Source organism: Abramis brama (assembly GCF_963993115.1).
Source record: "Abramis brama genome assembly, chromosome: 15".
Lineage (NCBI taxonomy): Eukaryota > Metazoa > Chordata > Actinopteri > Cypriniformes > Leuciscidae > Abramis > Abramis brama.
The window spans coordinates 18,464,067-18,482,120 of NC_139977.1; the positions used below are offsets into that span (position 1 = coordinate 18,464,067).

The 18,054-nt window shown below is 37.8% G+C and overlaps 1 protein-coding gene across 1 annotated transcript; it reads left to right on the forward strand.

Annotated features, from left to right (window-relative positions):
• Positions 1-1,969: 1,969 nt before the first annotated feature.
• Positions 1,970-17,612, forward strand: st14b (ST14 transmembrane serine protease matriptase b). The gene is made up of 19 exons (XM_084138095.1): positions 1,970-2,324; positions 3,136-3,301; positions 3,410-3,540; positions 3,673-3,743; positions 4,411-4,595; positions 4,762-4,797; positions 4,875-5,109; positions 5,243-5,385; positions 11,130-11,227; positions 11,316-11,422; positions 12,112-12,245; positions 12,339-12,443; positions 12,565-12,672; positions 12,760-12,876; positions 13,593-13,715; positions 14,207-14,390; positions 14,465-14,736; positions 16,392-16,528; positions 16,627-17,612. The coding sequence occupies exons 1-19, from the start codon at positions 2,229-2,231 to the stop codon at positions 16,786-16,788; spliced, it is 2,610 nt and encodes an 869-aa protein (XP_083994221.1). The 5' UTR covers positions 1,970-2,228; the 3' UTR covers positions 16,789-17,612.
• Positions 17,613-18,054: the final 442 nt, after the last annotated feature.

The following is an 18,054-nucleotide window of genomic DNA, read 5'->3' on the forward strand; positions in this document are numbered from 1 at the left end:
GAAAACAGCATGGGTACAGTTAATCCAGTCTGCCCTTAATTGCTCCCTGATCTCCTCATTATGACATGTATTAATAATTTATGATTCTTCTGTCTGTCAAGTGTGTATTTGTGAAAACATGGCTTCCTTGGGGAAGAACAATCTTTGAGTGTGAGCGCATCAAAACAAAGACACACAAAATAAAGATTAAACATGTATAAACAACCAGTCGCCAGTGGTTAGTACACATTTACCCATAATCTGTTGCTCAGGGGTCCTCAACCTTTTTCAGGCCAAGAAACCCTGGATGGATAGAGACGGAACATGTTCCCCTGATTCTTACATTGAGTATTACATTTTGTTTGAACATTGTTGAAATATAGACCTGTATACATTTCATATACTATTTATGATTTCAGTTTTACTTAATATATTTGGTAAGACTTTATACTCAGAAAAAAAAAGCTACAAAATCCGTCACTGGGGCAGTAGACCTATTATGAAAAGAAAACATATTTCCCTATATATTAATGATCAATATATTAAATGGTTTAACAGTATATTTGAAAATATACAGAATAATATATTGCGTTAATATATTACAATATATTGAATAATAAGGAATTGACGGTTTTCACATATTTAAAAATATGTGACAATATATTTTACTAATATATCATAATGTATGTAATTGTATATTTAGTAATACACTTCATAACACATAGCCTAGATGAATATGTGATCAGATATGTTACTGCATGTGTAATAAATTGCAAAAATATCATATTTACTCATGCAGCATAAACACACATGAGAATTATATAATTTGATATATATCTTATAATTTTTTTTATTATTTACATTATAAATGAATCATATTTTCAAGATAGTTATCAAAAGCACAAGCACACCTGGTCACCTGCATGTACTACAGTATTTAGTCAAGAAACTTTCACTGTGTTGAAAAGTGTACAGTCATTACTTTTAAAACATAATAGTAGTTTATTACAAAATAATAGAACATTAAACCCTATAAAAGGTACCTTATGAGGTTTAGAGAGTGTACAGTAAGATCACATTATTTAACATTAACGCATTAACCAACATTAACAATGAGAAATACGACTTGTAACAATATTTATTCATCTTTGTTCACATTAGTTAATAAAAATACAATTGTTCCTTGTTCTGTGTTCCAGTTTATCCTCAATTTACCTAACATTGATTATCAAGGGATTCCTGTTGACCGAAAGAGAAGCCTTGTTTTTCCACTTAATGATGACAAGTGCCTGAGGTCTAAAATGGCAAAGATTTTAATAATTAATGAGCTTTAATGAGAAGGTTTTAATGATGATCTTTGGGGTGTTCTTGCTGCTCTCTTGTGTCTTTTTACTTATGTGTTTATAAAGTCTGTCCATCATCATCACCATCACCATGTCACTGTGGTATTAACTTTTCAGACGTATCTATTGAACTTGAAATGTATCAATTGAACTTGAAAATCTCATTCCATTTTTGTCTTTTTAAACAAATTCTTGTGTTGACTGCATTTGTCAGCCCTAGTACCCATAATTATGAGATAAAGATGAACAAACAAATAATTTAATTTATCGGAGACCAACTGTGGCATGAAATAAGACAAAATATTAATATAGTAGTAGTAGTAGTAGTAGTAGTAAAAATAAATAAATAAATAATAATAATAATTCAGGCTAAATTTGCAACCCTGACATTCATTCTGGCATATTTTTTAATTTTACTTTATTTTATTACTAACATTTTCTGAAGTTTAAACACCTTCAGTGACTTGGCAAAAAACCAAGAGTTTGAGAGTTTTTTTTAAAGAGTTTGTATTATATGTGTTAGTAGATTGATAGCAAATAAGACACAAATGTTTTTTTTATTTTTTTTTTAATCATGTTTACCAAGCATTTTATCAAGCATTATTTATAGATATCCTGGTTTTCTCACGTCACACCTGTGTTCTCGTGTCTACATGAAGTAGCCTACAGCACAGGATGGTTGCGAGAGACTCACCTGCAGCTCGAAACTGGGTGGGAAGTGTAACTTTACGATTTACAATAAATATGTTTGTTTTTCATATCCAAAACCTACATTAATAATAAAATCAACAGGGTTATACCGTCTCGATTCTAAAAAATCATGCAAAAAAAAGGGCTGGATTGAGTTTCTGGTTAATCCAGCAGACACCTACGCGCGCATGTCAGCGGGTTTCGCTATAGGTGAACATGACACATGAACGGCAACACAGTGGACTGACAGCGGCCAATTTGACAAATACGTCGAATGACATGGACCCGCTCAAATCTGGGAAAAAATTTCCGGTATGTTTTAAACTGAGTATCTTTATTACTATTTTTTTGATGTTGTCAGTTGTTTCAGGCGTTATTAGGCTACCCTGAAACTACTGCTGGGACTCTTTGTACAGTGCTGTTTGTGTTTGGAATTTACATAATTAACAGCCTCATTTGTTCGGTAGTTATATTAAGATATAGGCAATTTTAGTTTGTATATCATAACTATAGGCTATACATATACTATAACTATTATAGCTGTAATTGTATTATATATTAAATGTGTATGCCTGTCTAATATGATTTGCTTCACTGTTTTATATAGCTTAAAACCAATGGTTAAATTGTCATTGCAGTTTCAGTCTCAAGTTTACATTGTGCTTGAACTTAAAAAAAAAATTCTTCAGTATCCTCCACCAATATTTAAAAAATAAGTATATACTGTAAATATGTATTTAAAGATCTCTAACCAAAAGACTGCCATCAAAATAACCTGTTTTTCCTCAATTAAGAAAACCATTCACTTCAGTCACGTGACTCACACACTCGTGCCAACACATACTTGACTGGGGTGGATTGTTGACGCTGATGAGAAAGGTGTTGGTTCAGGATTTAGAAAACAGTTGCTACCACATTATTCCATGTCCTACTCATACAGTGAGATTGGACTGCTTAAGAGGAATAGCCTGTTTTCACATGGGTGGTTCAAAATTGCATTTTAGTCATGTACAGTACAGTGTGTCCTCAGTGTTACAGAGAGTAGGCTAACTCATTCTATACATAACAGTCACATGATGTAACCAACTCAAAAAGCACAAGCGTATTTTACATTTCTCTGTAGGACAGTAGCTTGGACCAGACAGAGCAGTTTCTTCCTGCATCGGATGCAAAGAAGTTACAGAAGAAGAGGATATCGCGCAGGGCCAGGGTGATTCTGGCAATAGGTGTACCCACAGCATTAGCCATCATTGCATTAGTAACTGGAGTGCTAGTGTGGCATTTCCATTGTGAGTTATTTAACCTGTAAACTAACACACTGCTATTATCACCATAAACAGCAAATCTGAATGATTTTGATAAAACAATAACAATAACCAGCATGTTTATTGTTATAGTCAGGCCAATTGGAAAGGTGAAGAAGTTGTTTAGTGGTTCTTTGACCATCTCCAGTCAGACGTTCTCAGATGCTTATGAAAACTCTAACAGCACTGAATATAAAGAACTGGCTTCAAAGGTCTCAAAGCAGGTGAGGTGGTCATGTTTCTTTGAAAGTTTTTTTTTTCATGTTTTTATTTGTCTTCTTCATTAATGGCTATTTCTAAGTGGTATATTCAGTTCATAATCTTAATACTTTGCATAATTCTACCTTGTTTTTCAGCTCACAACAATATACGGTCAAGTGCCCTTGCTGTCCAGGTACCATGTCGCATCCAGTGTGCAAGGTTTCAGGTAATTAAATAATTCTAACACTCATGAGAGAAAATGATGGTTAGTTGACATGAAAGGTCAATCAGAAAGTTCACTCTTTTCATTTTTCTATAGTTATTATATATATAGATGACCTTATATTAACTGACAGACAGCATGGAATATTTGTTCTTTAAAGGCCAACTCACACAGCACAGACAAACACCAACAAACAAGTCTGCCATTGGATTTAGAACTTTTTGAAAAATAACTGTCATATTCACACTGCCCCAACAGACACCGACAAACGCTGATTCAAAATGTTCAATCGGGTGAAAACAAACCCTGTCCAACGCCAACAGACGCTGACAAGGGTACCACTGATCCAACAAAACCCACAAACGTGTTTGTCTGTGCGGTGTGAATTGGCCTTTAAAATGAGTTTGTCACACTGCAGGACTATTTAAGTGTGACCAATCACAGCACCCCTTATATTCAAAATCAAGTCAAGCTAATTGACAATGGACAAGTAAATGAACAAGTTATTTGTCAGCTAACCTTGAATAGTTCATCCCAAAATCTCTTTTGAAACAAAGCTATAAATGTATTAGGGCATCACAGAATATGCCGGACTCATTTCATACTATGAATCTCATTCATGTTTATTTGCATTGATTTGTAAGTTTCATAAAATTTTCTTCCCCTATAGTGAGGGCAGTAATAACGGTATCATCGCATATTACCTGTCTGAGTTTAATGTGCGGGAGTCCAAATTATCTGCTGTGGACGAGGCCATCGCATCCATGGATGGGGTGGAAAATGTACGGAAAAGCCGGAGTGGTTTTGGTCGCAGGATTGACAATAGCCTCACCATTAATGGCATGACATCAGGAGGTAAATCTACTGGAAGAGGGTTTCATATTACCCGCATAGTTTCAGTCTGTCACCTCTTGCAATCTAACCAGAAACTTCAAAGAAATTTGGGTCTCATTTTAGGTAGCACTATTCAGTCTTAATTGTTTACAGTCAAAATTCATATATATTTTGGTATGTATTACAGCTGTGGATGCTCGGTTAGCTGGCAAAAACCTCAAACGTGAGTAAAAGATATGCTCCTTACATTTATCTATTTGTATGTTCATATCTCAGTATTGAACTTGTCCTGTCTTTCAGAATCCATTAAGAGGTCTCATCATGCCCATGAGAACCAGACAGACATTATCCGGTCACCGGGGTTTCCTGATTCCTCCTACTCTCCCAACCTTTACAGCGAGTGGCAGATTCGGGCCGACCCAGAGCACAGGATCAGACTAGAGTTTGACGTCCTAGACCTGGAGAAAGACTGTCGTAATGATTTCATCAAAGTGTATGACTCATTAGCACCATCAGAGAAGCAAGTCATAACGGAGTAAGTGTTCATACGCTCTCAGTCATCCTCTCCATGACACAGTACCGCATGTGTGAGCAGTGTCACATTGCACATGCCTGTTTGTTTTCATTGTCTTTGTGATATGTGGAATCTAACAACAGTGTTCATGCAGGAAATGTGGATATCGCTTACCAAATGAGAAGTTCATTTTCATCTCCTCTGGGAATGTCATGCTGGTTACACTGGTTACAAATGAAGAGAAAAACTTCCCAGGTTTCAGGGCATTTTACTCTCAGATTCCAGCCAAAATTCAAGGTAGAGTTTAATGATATATAAACTCCTGTGTAGGGTCCAGAATTCCCTTTTTGACACATTTGCCAATGGCAAATTTACTGGATATAAATTTGCAAAAATGTAAACACACATTTTGATTTTGTTCCTAATATATTAATTTTGGTGGTTTGTGAGGAACATTAATACATACACTATTGTTCAAAGGTTACAACTAAATTAACTGAAATTACTTTTGTATTTGCGAGGGTCAGACAAACATTTGAATATTAATATAAACCATGTTGCATTGCAGTTCTTTATAAAATAACTGGACACTTGCAAGCAGGGGTACCTTAAGATAAGCATTAGGGTTGGCCGATAAAAATGTATCTTGTCAATACACATCTAACATTTACAACACTGTGCTCCCTAAAAATATGGGTCAAAAATAGGTGTGTGTGCAAATTCGAACTCGGGTCGACTTGCATCAAAAATTGTGTAATACGCGCCTTATCCCCACACTATTAACACCATTAACAATGCATTATTTTGTCTGGCCCAACCAGACTTCTGTGGGTGAAGTTAATGGTCTCTAACGACAAGGCGGCCTATTGCGCTTAGTGTAAACAAAGAGTGTTGAAGTTATTTGGTGTAAATATACACTTCGATAAATGTGGGCTATTTGATAATTGCAAACTGCTCTAAAACTAAAGCGTGAACACGTAGAACGCATAACAGAAAAAAACTAAGTTTTTTACTTGCAACATGCAGTGCTCTCGTTTAATTAATCATAGCATTTTAATGTTTAATTATCACGTTTAAGCAATATTGGGATTCCTGTTTTTCCATCCCCAGATTTAAAACCTCCTGAAATTAAAATTGAGACTAAAGCAGCACCGCGAAAGTTACTGAACTCGCGTTCAGCGCAGAGCAGCTCTCTTGGCCTGTATGACTTTACAGAAAGTTGTCCAGTCATTATTGTGCGTTAATGCTCCCCTGCTTGCAAGTGACCTGCCAAAGCCAGGTGTTTTGGAAAATGTTAAAGGAATAGGTGACCCACAAATTTAAATTGTCATTGTTTACTCACCCTCATGCCATTCCAAAAATAATTAAGAGGCAGCGGCATTGAGATCCATGTGCAGTATATTTATTATCAGCAGTAAACATAGAACAAAGAGGCAGGGGTCAAACACCAGCAAATGAGATATCCAAGGCTGAACACAAACGTAGTCAAAAGGCAGGCAGAGTTTCAGGGCAGGCAGCAAACAAAGTAGCGAGTATCCAGGCAAACAAAGCAGAGTCACAAAGGCAATAGGCAAAGGATCGATACGGTGAAAACAGTCCAGGGTCAATAACGAGGAAACAATGGAAACAGGGAAAACGCTCAGAAATGTCAGCCAGGGCAGAACAAGACATCGCATTGATGGAGTGGAGAGAGACTGAATAAATAGTCCAAATAATGAGCGGCAGATGTGCAGATAATCAGTACCAGGCATGGGATTATGGAAAATGGAGTTTAAAAGGATAATGTCAATATTTGGGAGAGGGAGCCCTCTGGTGGCAAGTAGGAGGAACCACAGAGGCTTGATTCGTGACAGGAGTTAGGGAGATCGGTGACAAAGTCTATGGCAATGTGAGACCAAGGACGTTGAGGGATGGGTAATGGTCGTAGTAGACCGGCTGGTAGTTGCTTGGAGGATTTGGAGATACTGCATGTCGGACTGTTCTGAATGAAGGAGATGGTGTCTTTCTGTATGGAAAGCCACCAAAAGAGGTTTGTGAGTAGTTGAAGAGTGGCGGTGATACTAGGGTGGCCAGAACTGGGCGATGAATGGACGTATTGGGTGATTCTTTTGCGGAAGGATGGTGGTACATATGTTCTGTCGGGTGGGCAGTTTGGTGGAGGTGGATCTGATTTTTGAGCCTCTGTTAACTCTGTCATGATATCCCATTGAACTGGAGCAAGAATGAGGGTGGGAGCGATGATGGATTTGCCGGATGGTGATTGATGAGAGGATTCATGTTGCAGAGAGAGAGTGTCTGCCTTTATATTCTTTGATCCAGGTTGGTAGGCGATTGTGAAATTAAACCGTGTGAAGAATAACGCCCACCTCGCTTGCCTTGGGTTGAGTCTTTTCGCGGATCATAGATATTCCAGATTTCTGTGGTCAGTTAGTACCAGGAAAGGATGTTTGGCCCCCTCCAACCAATGTCGCTATTCTTCAAAGGCTGCCTGCATGGCTAAAAGTTCACGGTTCCCGACATCATAGTTCTGTTCTGTTGTGGTGAGCTTGCGTGAGAAATAAGCACAAGGGAACATTTTGGGAGGGGTGCCCTGACGTTGAGAGAGAACAGCACCGATGCCAGTGTTGGATGCATCCACCTCTATGATGAACTCGTACTCGGGATCAGGATGGTGCAATATAGGAGCACTGGTAAAACGTTTTTTCAGGTCATGAAAAGCTGCTGGTGACCAGAGTAGTCTTTGTCCTCCTTTCTTGGTCATGGATGTCAAAGGACCTGCGATTGTACTGAAGCCTCTAATAAAGCGTCTGTAAAAGTTAGCAAACCCCAGAAATCGTTGCAGCTCCTTGATCGTGTTGGGTTGTGGCCATTTCAACACTGCCTGCACCTTCTTGTCATTCATGGCAACTCCCTCTGGGCTGATTTCGCAACCAAGAAATGACACGGAAGTTTGGTGAAACTCACATTTCTCTGCCTTGGCATATAATTGATGAGATATTAAGCGTTGTAGGACCATGCGAACGTGTTTGACGTGATCCTCGAGGGAGTCTGAGTAGATGAGAATGTCATCAATGCATACGATGACCCATCTGTTTAGCATGTGTTTAGCAAGGTATCATTAATGAATGCCTGGAACACAGAGGGACTATTGGCCAGCCCGAAAGGCATAACCAAATATTCATAGTGCCCTGTAGCAGTAGAGAAAGCCGTCTTCCATTCGTCCCCCTCTTGAATTCGAATGAGATTGTAGGCGTTTCGGAGATCAAGTTTTGTGAAATATTTAGCTGTGCGAAGTTGTTCGAGGGCTGCTGGGACTAGAGGTAAAGGGTAGCGATCTTTGACAGTGATGTCGTTTAGCCCTCTGTAGTAGATGCATGGGCGAAGCCCTCCATCCTTCTTACTGACAAAGAAGAAGCCGGCTGAGGCTGGAGAAGTGGACGGTCGAATAAATCCCGTTGCCAATTCCTCTTCGATGTATGTCCTCATGGTTTCTGATTCAGGTTGTGATAGAGGGAAGATGTGGCCTTTAAGGCTGATTTATACTTCTGCGTCGGACCTACGCCGGAGCCTCTACGCTGTAGGCAACGCGTTGGTTTTCATTTATACTTCTGCGTCGTTGTCCGCGTTGACGCGCGCAGAGGGAGCATGTGAAACCCGAGGGAGCGGACCTAGCAGACCAATCACAGCGCTTGCGTCCGCGTAGAGTTGAGGCGTTGTTACATTTTTGGAGAGGTGCACATCAGGGTACGCCGAAGGGTACGCGCGCTACACACAGCCTACGACGTAGCTACGGCGTAAGTTCGACGCAGAAGTATAAATTGGGCTTAAGGGTGTGTAGAATCTAGAATGAGTTCGATACTACAATCACTGGAACGATGAGGTGGAAGTTGAGATGCCTTGATCTTGCTGAAAGATCGATATATTCTGGTGGAAGATTTGGAGCAGAATTGGGTTCCAGAAGTACAGTAGCGGCTTAAACAGGCATGGAAGTAGCAGATTGTAGACAATTTTGTTGACAGTTGTCAGACCAATGGGTAATTTGTCTATCAATCCAGGAAATTTGTGGATTGTGTGCTTGTAGCCAGGGAAGTCCAAGAATATGGGGTGTTTAGGTGACTGGATAAGGAAAAACTGAATGGTTTCAGTGTGTACGGATCCTGTTTGCAGCATAACATATCCGGTGGTGTAATGGACATGACCTGCACCCATGGGTCGTCCATCTAGCGCCGCCACTGCCAACAAAGATTCACAGGGTATTAATGGAATAAGATTAGACTGGGCAAAGTCACTGTCAATAAAATGACCCGCTGCTCCTGAATCAGTCATGGCCGTGGTTATCACGGATTTGCCAGAGAACATTAAAATCACTGAGAATTCTATACATGATAAAGAGCAAAAGATAGAGCTTGAAGGACTTACAGCAGAAGTGTTGCAAAGAGGGGGTCGTTTGGGGCAGGATGCCTTTAGATGTCCTGGTTGACCACAATACAGACAAAGATTCTGTTGAATGCGTTGCTCTCTCTCCTCTGAAGTGATACGGGTTAGTCCGATTTGCATGGGTTCAGAATCGTGTGCGTCAGGAGATGTGGTGGTGTGATAAGCCAGATTTCTAGTGGGTCTGCGTGATCGAATCAAATTGTCAACACGGATGGCCAGCTTAATGAATTGGTCCAAAGTTGCTCCTTCATCGCGACATGCAAGTTCAGATTGGAGCTCCAGATTCAGACCAAGATTCAAACAGCAACTTCAAAGTGGTTTCAACCCAGTCAATTTGTGCTGCCAACGTGCGAAAAGCGAGTGCAAACTCAGCAGCTGTGTTTCTTCCTTGTTGGAGATTTAAGAGCTTTCCTCCTCTGGATGATCAAATACTTCACAAAATCATTGTAGGAAGCAAGAAAATGAAGAAAATGGGGACTGACCATCGGTTCATACTGCAGTTGCCCACTCCAGAACTCGACCAGTTAATAACGTACACTCAAAGGCTATACGACTGGAGTCATTGGGGTATAACGTGGGCTGTTGTTCGACGAACAAGGAACATTGAAGAAATCCCTTACACTTGGTGGGTGACCCATCGAATTTCTCCGGGAACATGAGATGAGGACTCGCAGTGGCTGTACTGGATGCAGACATATTGGCTGCTGGGCTCACTGCAGGTGGGTTGGGATTTGGTGTGGGTAAGTTGAGTTGTTGTAGCGTCGTTACTAGTTGTTCAGTCAAGGATGTTAGACGCTCTAGTTGTTGTTGATGTGTAACAAGGACGTTAGCTTGAGTGGAGACCTCTGTGGATAACTGAAGGATCACTGCTGGATCTGTGTTTGGCAAAGTCTTCTGTAATGAAGAGCCAGCGGCATTGAGATCCATGTGCATTATATTTATTATCAGCAGTAAATGTAGAACAAACAGGCAGGGGTCAAACACCAGCAAATGAGATATCCAAGGCTGAACACAAACGTAGTCAAAAGGCAGGCAGAGTTTCAGGGCAGGCAGCAAACAAAGTAGCGAGTATCCAGGCAAACAAAGCAGAGTCACAAAGGCAATAGGCAAAGGATCGATACGGTGAAAACAGTCCAGGGTCAATAACGAGGAAACAATGGAAACAGGGAAAACGCTCAGAAATGTCAGCCAGGGCAGAACAAGACATCGCATTGATGGAGAGACTGAATAAATAGTCCAAATAATGAGCGGCAGATGTGCAGATAATCAGTACCAGGCATGGGATCATGGGAAATGGAGTTTAAATGGATAGTGTCAATATTTGGGAGAGGGAGCCCTCTGGTGGCGAGTAGGAGGAACCACAGAGGCTTGATTCGTGATAATGACTTGCTTCTGTGTGAAAAAAAACACACACACAATCTCTTCTTTTGTGTTCCACGGAAGAAAGAAAGTCATACAGGTTTGGAACGACATTATGGTGAGTAAATGATAGAATTTTAATTTGTGGGTGAACTATCCCTTTAATTCCGGATCATGTGCTTGTGTGTTAAATCAAGCAAATCTAAGGCCAATATTTGTGTGAAGTAAATTGTCACATTCTTTAGACTGCGGAGGGAGACTAACAGGGCTTCGGGGTACCTTCACATCACCTGGCTATCCCTCCCATTACCCACCTCAGATTGAGTGTGTCTGGAACATTGAGGTAAAATAGATTTGTTTCATCATTGGTCTGTTTCTTACATTAGTTCCTCACAATATTGTAAGTTCTTAAATGTTCTTCTGTCTCACAGGTTCCACCAGGAAAGCATATCAAGATTAAGTTTGACAAGTTTTCTATACATAGCTCTGAAAAGGACACCATGAACTGTCCCACAGACTACTTGGAGTTAAATTACAGGTAAGACAAAAGTCTCTTCATTGTAAAGGCATTATTTACACAGATCTGTTGCTTCAAAATAATCATCATTTACCTGATTAGATGTTACTAACTTTTAAATATATAGAAGTAGATAATTTATGCACTACTACTCAAAGGTTTGGGCTCAGTACAATTTCTTTTTAAATAAATTAATACTTTCATTCAGCAGGGATACATTAAATTGATCAAAAGTGACAGTAAGGACATTTATAATGTAACAGAAGATTTCTATTTCAGATGAATGCGGTTCTTTTGAACTTTTTTATTCATAAAATAATTCTGAAAAAATGTATCATGCTTTTCATAAATTTACTAAGCAGCACAACTGTTTTCAACATTAATAATAAGAAATGTTTCTTGAGCTGCAAATCAGCATATTAGAATGATTTCTGAAGGATCATGTGACACTGAAGACTAGAGTAATGATGCTGAAAATTCAGCGTTGTCGTCACAGGAATGAATTACATTTTAAAATATATTTAAATAGAACTATAGTTTTAAATTGTAATGATACTCCACAACATTACATTTTTACTGTATTTTTGATCAAATAAATGAAGCCTTGGTGGGTATAATAAGAGCCTTCTTTCAAAAATAATAACAAATCTTACCGACCCCAAACTTTTAAATGTTAATGCACACTCTATTATTTTCCTTTATTTTATAAGAATATGTGGAGAGAAGCCACCTAAAACAGTGTACACTATCAAATCAAACCAAGTAACAGTCAAATTTAAGTCTGACCTGTCCTACGTGAGCGAGGGCTTTTCTGCAGTGTTTGAGGCCTTTGAACCCACTAATCGTGAGTAGAATCATATTGTTTTCTGCTGATTTTAAAGCACAATGTTCTAAGCCAGTCCATCATGACAAAAATATCTCAATCACCTTTCCACAGCCTGTCCTGGGAGGTTCCAGTGTGACAGTGATCTGTGTGTGTCTACTAACCTAGAGTGTGATGGCTACAATGACTGTGGAGATATGAGTGATGAGAGGGGCTGCAGTAAGTTTATTCCACTTGTACTCAGTCTTTCTATAGTTGTTTTCACAAAGAGAAGCTCTTGAAATACTATAATAATGTGTCATTTTGGATTTTACATTACTTTCTTTACCCATGCATGCAGTCTGTAATGTGACTCAAATCAAATGCAAGAACGGCTTCTGCAAGCCCAGTTTCTGGCTCTGTGATGGGGTGAATGATTGTGGAGATGGCACTGATGAGGCAGACTGTGGTAAGGATGAAACCAGCTCTCAGTCATGAACTACAGAGCAAGATTAATGGAGATGATTTCAGGTTGTTTTTTCGATTTTGTCTGCAGGGAATTGTAAAGCTCAAGAGTTCAAATGTCGAAATGGCCGCTGCATTTCAACGCAGAAGCAGTGTAATGGCTACAACGACTGTGGAGATGGTTCAGATGAATCTCAGTGTGCGAAATGTAAGAACTTTCATTCAATAATGGCAATTTCTTTGCCTGTTGTCGCATAGACTGTAAAAAAGAAAGATGACGTGTCTCCACTTCCTTGCACTGTAGAAAAATGAAGCCACTGTTGTTGAAGAAATAGTCGTTGACATGTTGCGCTGATTACGTCATTCGGAGCCTGAGTCTGCGCAGTACAGAGGTATCAAGGTCCCGCCCATAATCCCGCTCCCGCAGACTCAATCACAGACACACAGCTGTCAATCATGACGTTAGACTAAACTAAAACCAATTTTTTTTGTAAAGCGAACACTTGAGCATACCTCAGCGTGATAAGAACTACTTAAAATGACAGAAACCATCTTTGGGAATTTTTTTAATGTAATTGGATTTTTTTTCCCATTCGATTACATGGAGAGGGCGGGGTTTATGACCTATACTGCAGCCAGCCACTAGGGGGCGATCAAAATGCTTTGGCTTCAGTTTTCAGGATGTTTGTGGCACACTTGCCCTGTCATCTTTTATATTTTTGGCCTCAATTTGACCTCAGTTTATTTCTATATTAAAAGGTGCATAATTAATGATATTATTATGTATGTATACCTCTATTGCTTACGTATGATTTCACAATTAATTTCTTATCAGCAGCACAATTTATCTTGGAGGTTGACTATACCTGCTGTCAACATAAGCAGTCACACTATTGGATTTAATTACTTCTCTTTTATATCTAGCCATAGCTATTCGCTGCTCTGATCACTCTTATAAGTGCAAGAATAACCAATGCATTAGCAAGCTGAACCCTATGTGTGATGGAGAAACTGACTGTGCGGATGGTTCGGATGAAGCAGAGTGTAGTAAGTTCAAAATTATTCCTTCTTTTTCCTCTGAGAAATCATGAGGGATTTGTTGTTCACAAAAGTGACATTGAAGACTTTTATAATGTTACAAAAGATTTCTATCTGTTCATCAAAGAATCCTGAAAAAAAGTATCACGGTTTCCACAAAAATACTGTATGAAGCAGCACAACAGTTTTCAACTCCATTTTCTTCTACATTTTGTTTAAAATGAATTGAATATCAATTCAAAAGATTACAGTATGTCAAAATTGACCATTTTAATTGTTGGAAGGTTAAGGCCTCTGTTTTGTATTTCTGATACTGTATGTTTAAAACCATCTCCACCATTTTTCATGCGATGGTACATTTATGATAGATAATAGTTTTGAATGATAATAGTAACAATGTTAATAGTTCTTAATATTTGTAGTTCTCCCTACAACAGCAAAAAAACATGCCATTAATATCATGTGTATTTATATTTGTTAAATTTGCTGATTCACTGTAGGATGCGGGACTAAGCCCTACAAGTCCAGTCGTATTGTGGGTGGAAAGGACTCGAATGAGGGAGAATGGCCCTGGCAGGTCAGCCTCCACATGAAGAGACAAGGTCATGTGTGCGGGGCGTCTGTTATCAGTAACCGCTGGCTTGTCACTGCTGCTCACTGCGTGCAGGACACTGAAAAGTTCAAGTGAGTTCTCATCTTGTTTGGTCCTCTCCATTTCTCCTGCACTGATCCTGACTGATTGTTTGTTCTTTTGCTAGGTATTCTCAGCCTGACCAGTGGGAAGTCTATCTAGGCCTAATTAACCAGGGTGAGACTAATAAGGCAACCCTAAAAAGTGTGAAGCGCATAATTTCTCACCCTCAGTACGATCCCATGAGCTACGACAATGACATCGCTCTAATGGAGTTGGACAGCCCTGTGACTCTAAGCCAGAACATCTGGCCTGTCTGCTTACCTGAAGCCACACATGACTTCCCAGCAGGCAAATCTGTATGGATCACTGGCTGGGGCAAGATGAGAGAGGAAGTTGGTAAGTCGTGTAACAACATATAATCCATAATATTTTATTAATCCAAAGTCTCTTATGCTCACAAAGGCTGCATTTATTTGATCAAATATACAGTAATATACTGTGAAATATTATTACAATTTAAAATAACAGTTTTCTATTTATATATATTTCTGTGAAGGCAAAGCTTGATTTTCAGCATCATTACTCTAGTCTTCAGTGTCACATGATCCTTCAGAAATTATTTTATGCTGATTTGATGCTCAACAAACAAACAGTAATATTTCATATTTTTGTGGATACTGTGATACAGTGATTTTTTCAGGATTCTTTTATGAATAGAAAGTTTAAAAAGAACAGTATTTATTTTGAATTGAAACCTTTGTAACAAACACTTTTGATTAGTTTAATGCTTCCTTGAACAATAAAAGTATTGATTGAAATAAAAAAAATCTTACTGACACCAAACGTTTAAACGGTAGTGTTCATAACCAAAAGTTTAGACTGTTGTTTATTATTAATATTTGCCAAATTTTATAATAATAGGGCATCAGAAATATGGAAAACTATTAGTCTAATAGTTATTTGTATTACATTGTAGCTACTTGTACAACTACTTGTGATCTTGACTATTATTAACATGTTATCACTAGTAGTTCCTGCAGAGTGACTAGGTAACACTTGACTTGAGTTATTATTGATGCATCACAGTTGAAGGACTCAGATGTTAATGTTGTGATTGGTAATTAATTGGTAATTCTTTATAATCTGTCATAGTTAATGGTTCTTAATGAGGCTAAACTCCTTCAGTAATTATTATCTAAAACTTTCTCAGTCCTAAATTTGCTATTACTTACTGATTAGTTAATCTTCCATATTTGTTTCCATATTGGTTAATAGTAATAGTTGATGTGTTAATGTAGTACCACTCATTTGTCCTGCATTACTTTGCACTTAGTTATCTATTTATGACGAACCACTATTCTAAAGTGTGACCGGAAACAGTTTTAAAGTATTCATTTTTCCAGGACATTTACAGTAATGTCATGCTTGATTCTGTCCTGCTTTATTCTAAAATTAACTTTTTGAATGTCATTTTAAAACTAAAGAATTATGGAACGACACAAATGGATGTGTGGAAGTATTGCAATCTTATTTTAGATTCCTCACAGTATTTTTATACTACAAAAAAAAAAAAAGAAAAAAGATATAGACACAAATTTATACTTAATACTTTATACTACAGAATTAATTTCAAGCATTTAAAAAAAAATCATTGATGTTCTATGAAAAAATTCATTGTAATTTGGCAACAAACAAAAAAAGAATCGTACACTTTTTTAGGAAATTAAAATCCAATCATTTCAGTAGTCTGAATATAACAATAGATAAATCAACATATAAAATGGTTTTATTTTACAGAGCAAATAAGTGAATCATGGCTGAATCTTAGAAGTGCATTTGAACCAAAATCTGTAGTCTGTTGTTTTTGCACATAACACAGATTTAGTCAAGTGTGTCTAAACTCTAAAACAAAACTGGTAAAACTGGTAGTGTTGCTATATTTGTCCAAACCACATAATGAGAGAACGTACTTACATACTGAATGTCATTGAGTACAAATTATGATGTAATAAGAGTTAGTAAGCTAAGAAAGTGTCTTCTCCCTGCTCTAGATGATGTTGCATCAGTGTTGCAGAAGGCAGAGGTGCGCATTATTAACAGCACTGTGTGCAGCAAGCTGATGGATGATGGGACAACACCACGCATGATCTGTGCTGGTGTATTGAGTGGAGGTGTAGATGCCTGTCAGGTAAAATGAAAGTCTTTGATTGTTGTTTTTCACATTCAGATACATGTCATAAACTTGTTTCTCAATATTGTACAAAATATTTCTCTCTCCCCTGCCAGGGTGACTCAGGTGGGCCAATGACTTCCACTGAGAGCAATGGGCGCATGTTCCTCGCTGGAGTGGTGAGTTGGGGAGATGGCTGCGGTCGCAAGAACAGGCCTGGTGTCTACACACGGGTCACAGAATACCGCAGCTGGATCAAGCAGATGACGGGGGTTTAGTGTCACAACGGTGACAAGAAATGGACTAAAGCCTAACAACCTGTATTGAAAGTTGTTGAGGAAAAATTAAGGCATTCATATTCGTCAAGTCATGTTTCCGGAGCCATAAAGATTCTTATAGTCAGCCCACATGATGTCCACAAGAAAGTTTTCTTTGATGAAGATCTGTTTTGTTTTTTCATAATAAGGAGCTCTCATAGTTTCTTAATCTATCTTTGTGTTTCTGTATGTGTTTACACTCTTAAAAGAGTTTTGTCTATATGGACTATGCTGTTTTTTAGCTCAAATGAACTGTGTTTCTCTTTCTGTGGAGGAAAAGTATTCTTGCTGCCTTGCTAAGTCATTAAAACTTGAGTGCTTCTCAGGGATTTTTGTAATGTAATTGTACATTGTGCTACATTACATTGTAGCTTTATAATCTCTTTTCATACCAAACAGTCTTCATAATCAGATCTGTGCACAAATGTATTTTATGGCTAAGTAATAGGAAACAATTTTAGAGTATTCATTTATTCTAGACAGTTAATGTCCTTCTTGAATGTCATTTTAATTTTAAATGTGTTTGTGTGTGTGTGTGTGTGTGTGTGTCTGTGTCTATGTCTGTGTGTGTCTGTGTGTGTGTGTGACAATTATTATTATTTTTTTGCAGTTTTATTTACATAATGACCTTTGTTTTACTGTTGTGTGTATCTGTAATATTTTGTTATAATGTCATATTTTTATTTTTGTTAATGCCATCCTTGGGGGATTGGCGTTCCCATAATGTGCCTTGATGCTTTAGTAGGTTCTTTGATAAAAATTAAAAGTGAAATTCTAATCTGCTTATTTTTCATGTTGTGAATTCAGGACTTGGTGTTACATTTAAAGAAAGACGTTTAGAAAAATAATACAATTGCATCAAATACATTTTAAATATAGCAAATTTAAAGGTTAACAAAAAATATAACATTATAACATTTTTAATCTTCATCAGACAGCAATTAAGTCAAAGCTGAGCTTTGCCCACTTGTTAAACCAAGATATTATAATAGCTATATATATATATATATATATATATATATATATATATATATATATATATATATATATATATAGGCCTATTGCATTGCACACACACAGTACATTTAATTGATTATACTGGTGTGAAAATTTTATTGTTTACATTTTATTTTCAATTTTATTTTATTGTTTATATTTTTATTTATGTGTTTTCCACCCATAGACTGTAAAAATTGATATTTAAAAACCTTTAGCAGATGAACGGAA

Excerpts from the sequence above, each read along its gene's own strand:
- st14b (XM_084138095.1), top strand. The coding sequence starts at position 2,229 with ATGACACATGAACGGCAACACAGTGGACTGACAGCGGCCAATTTGACA. Across the intron at positions 5,110-5,242 it reads GAGAAGCAAGTCATAACGGA|GAAATGTGGATATCGCTTAC; the intron begins GTAAGTGTTCAT and ends GTGTTCATGCAG. Across the intron at positions 12,673-12,759 it reads CACTGATGAGGCAGACTGTG|GGAATTGTAAAGCTCAAGAG; the intron begins GTAAGGATGAAA and ends TTTTGTCTGCAG.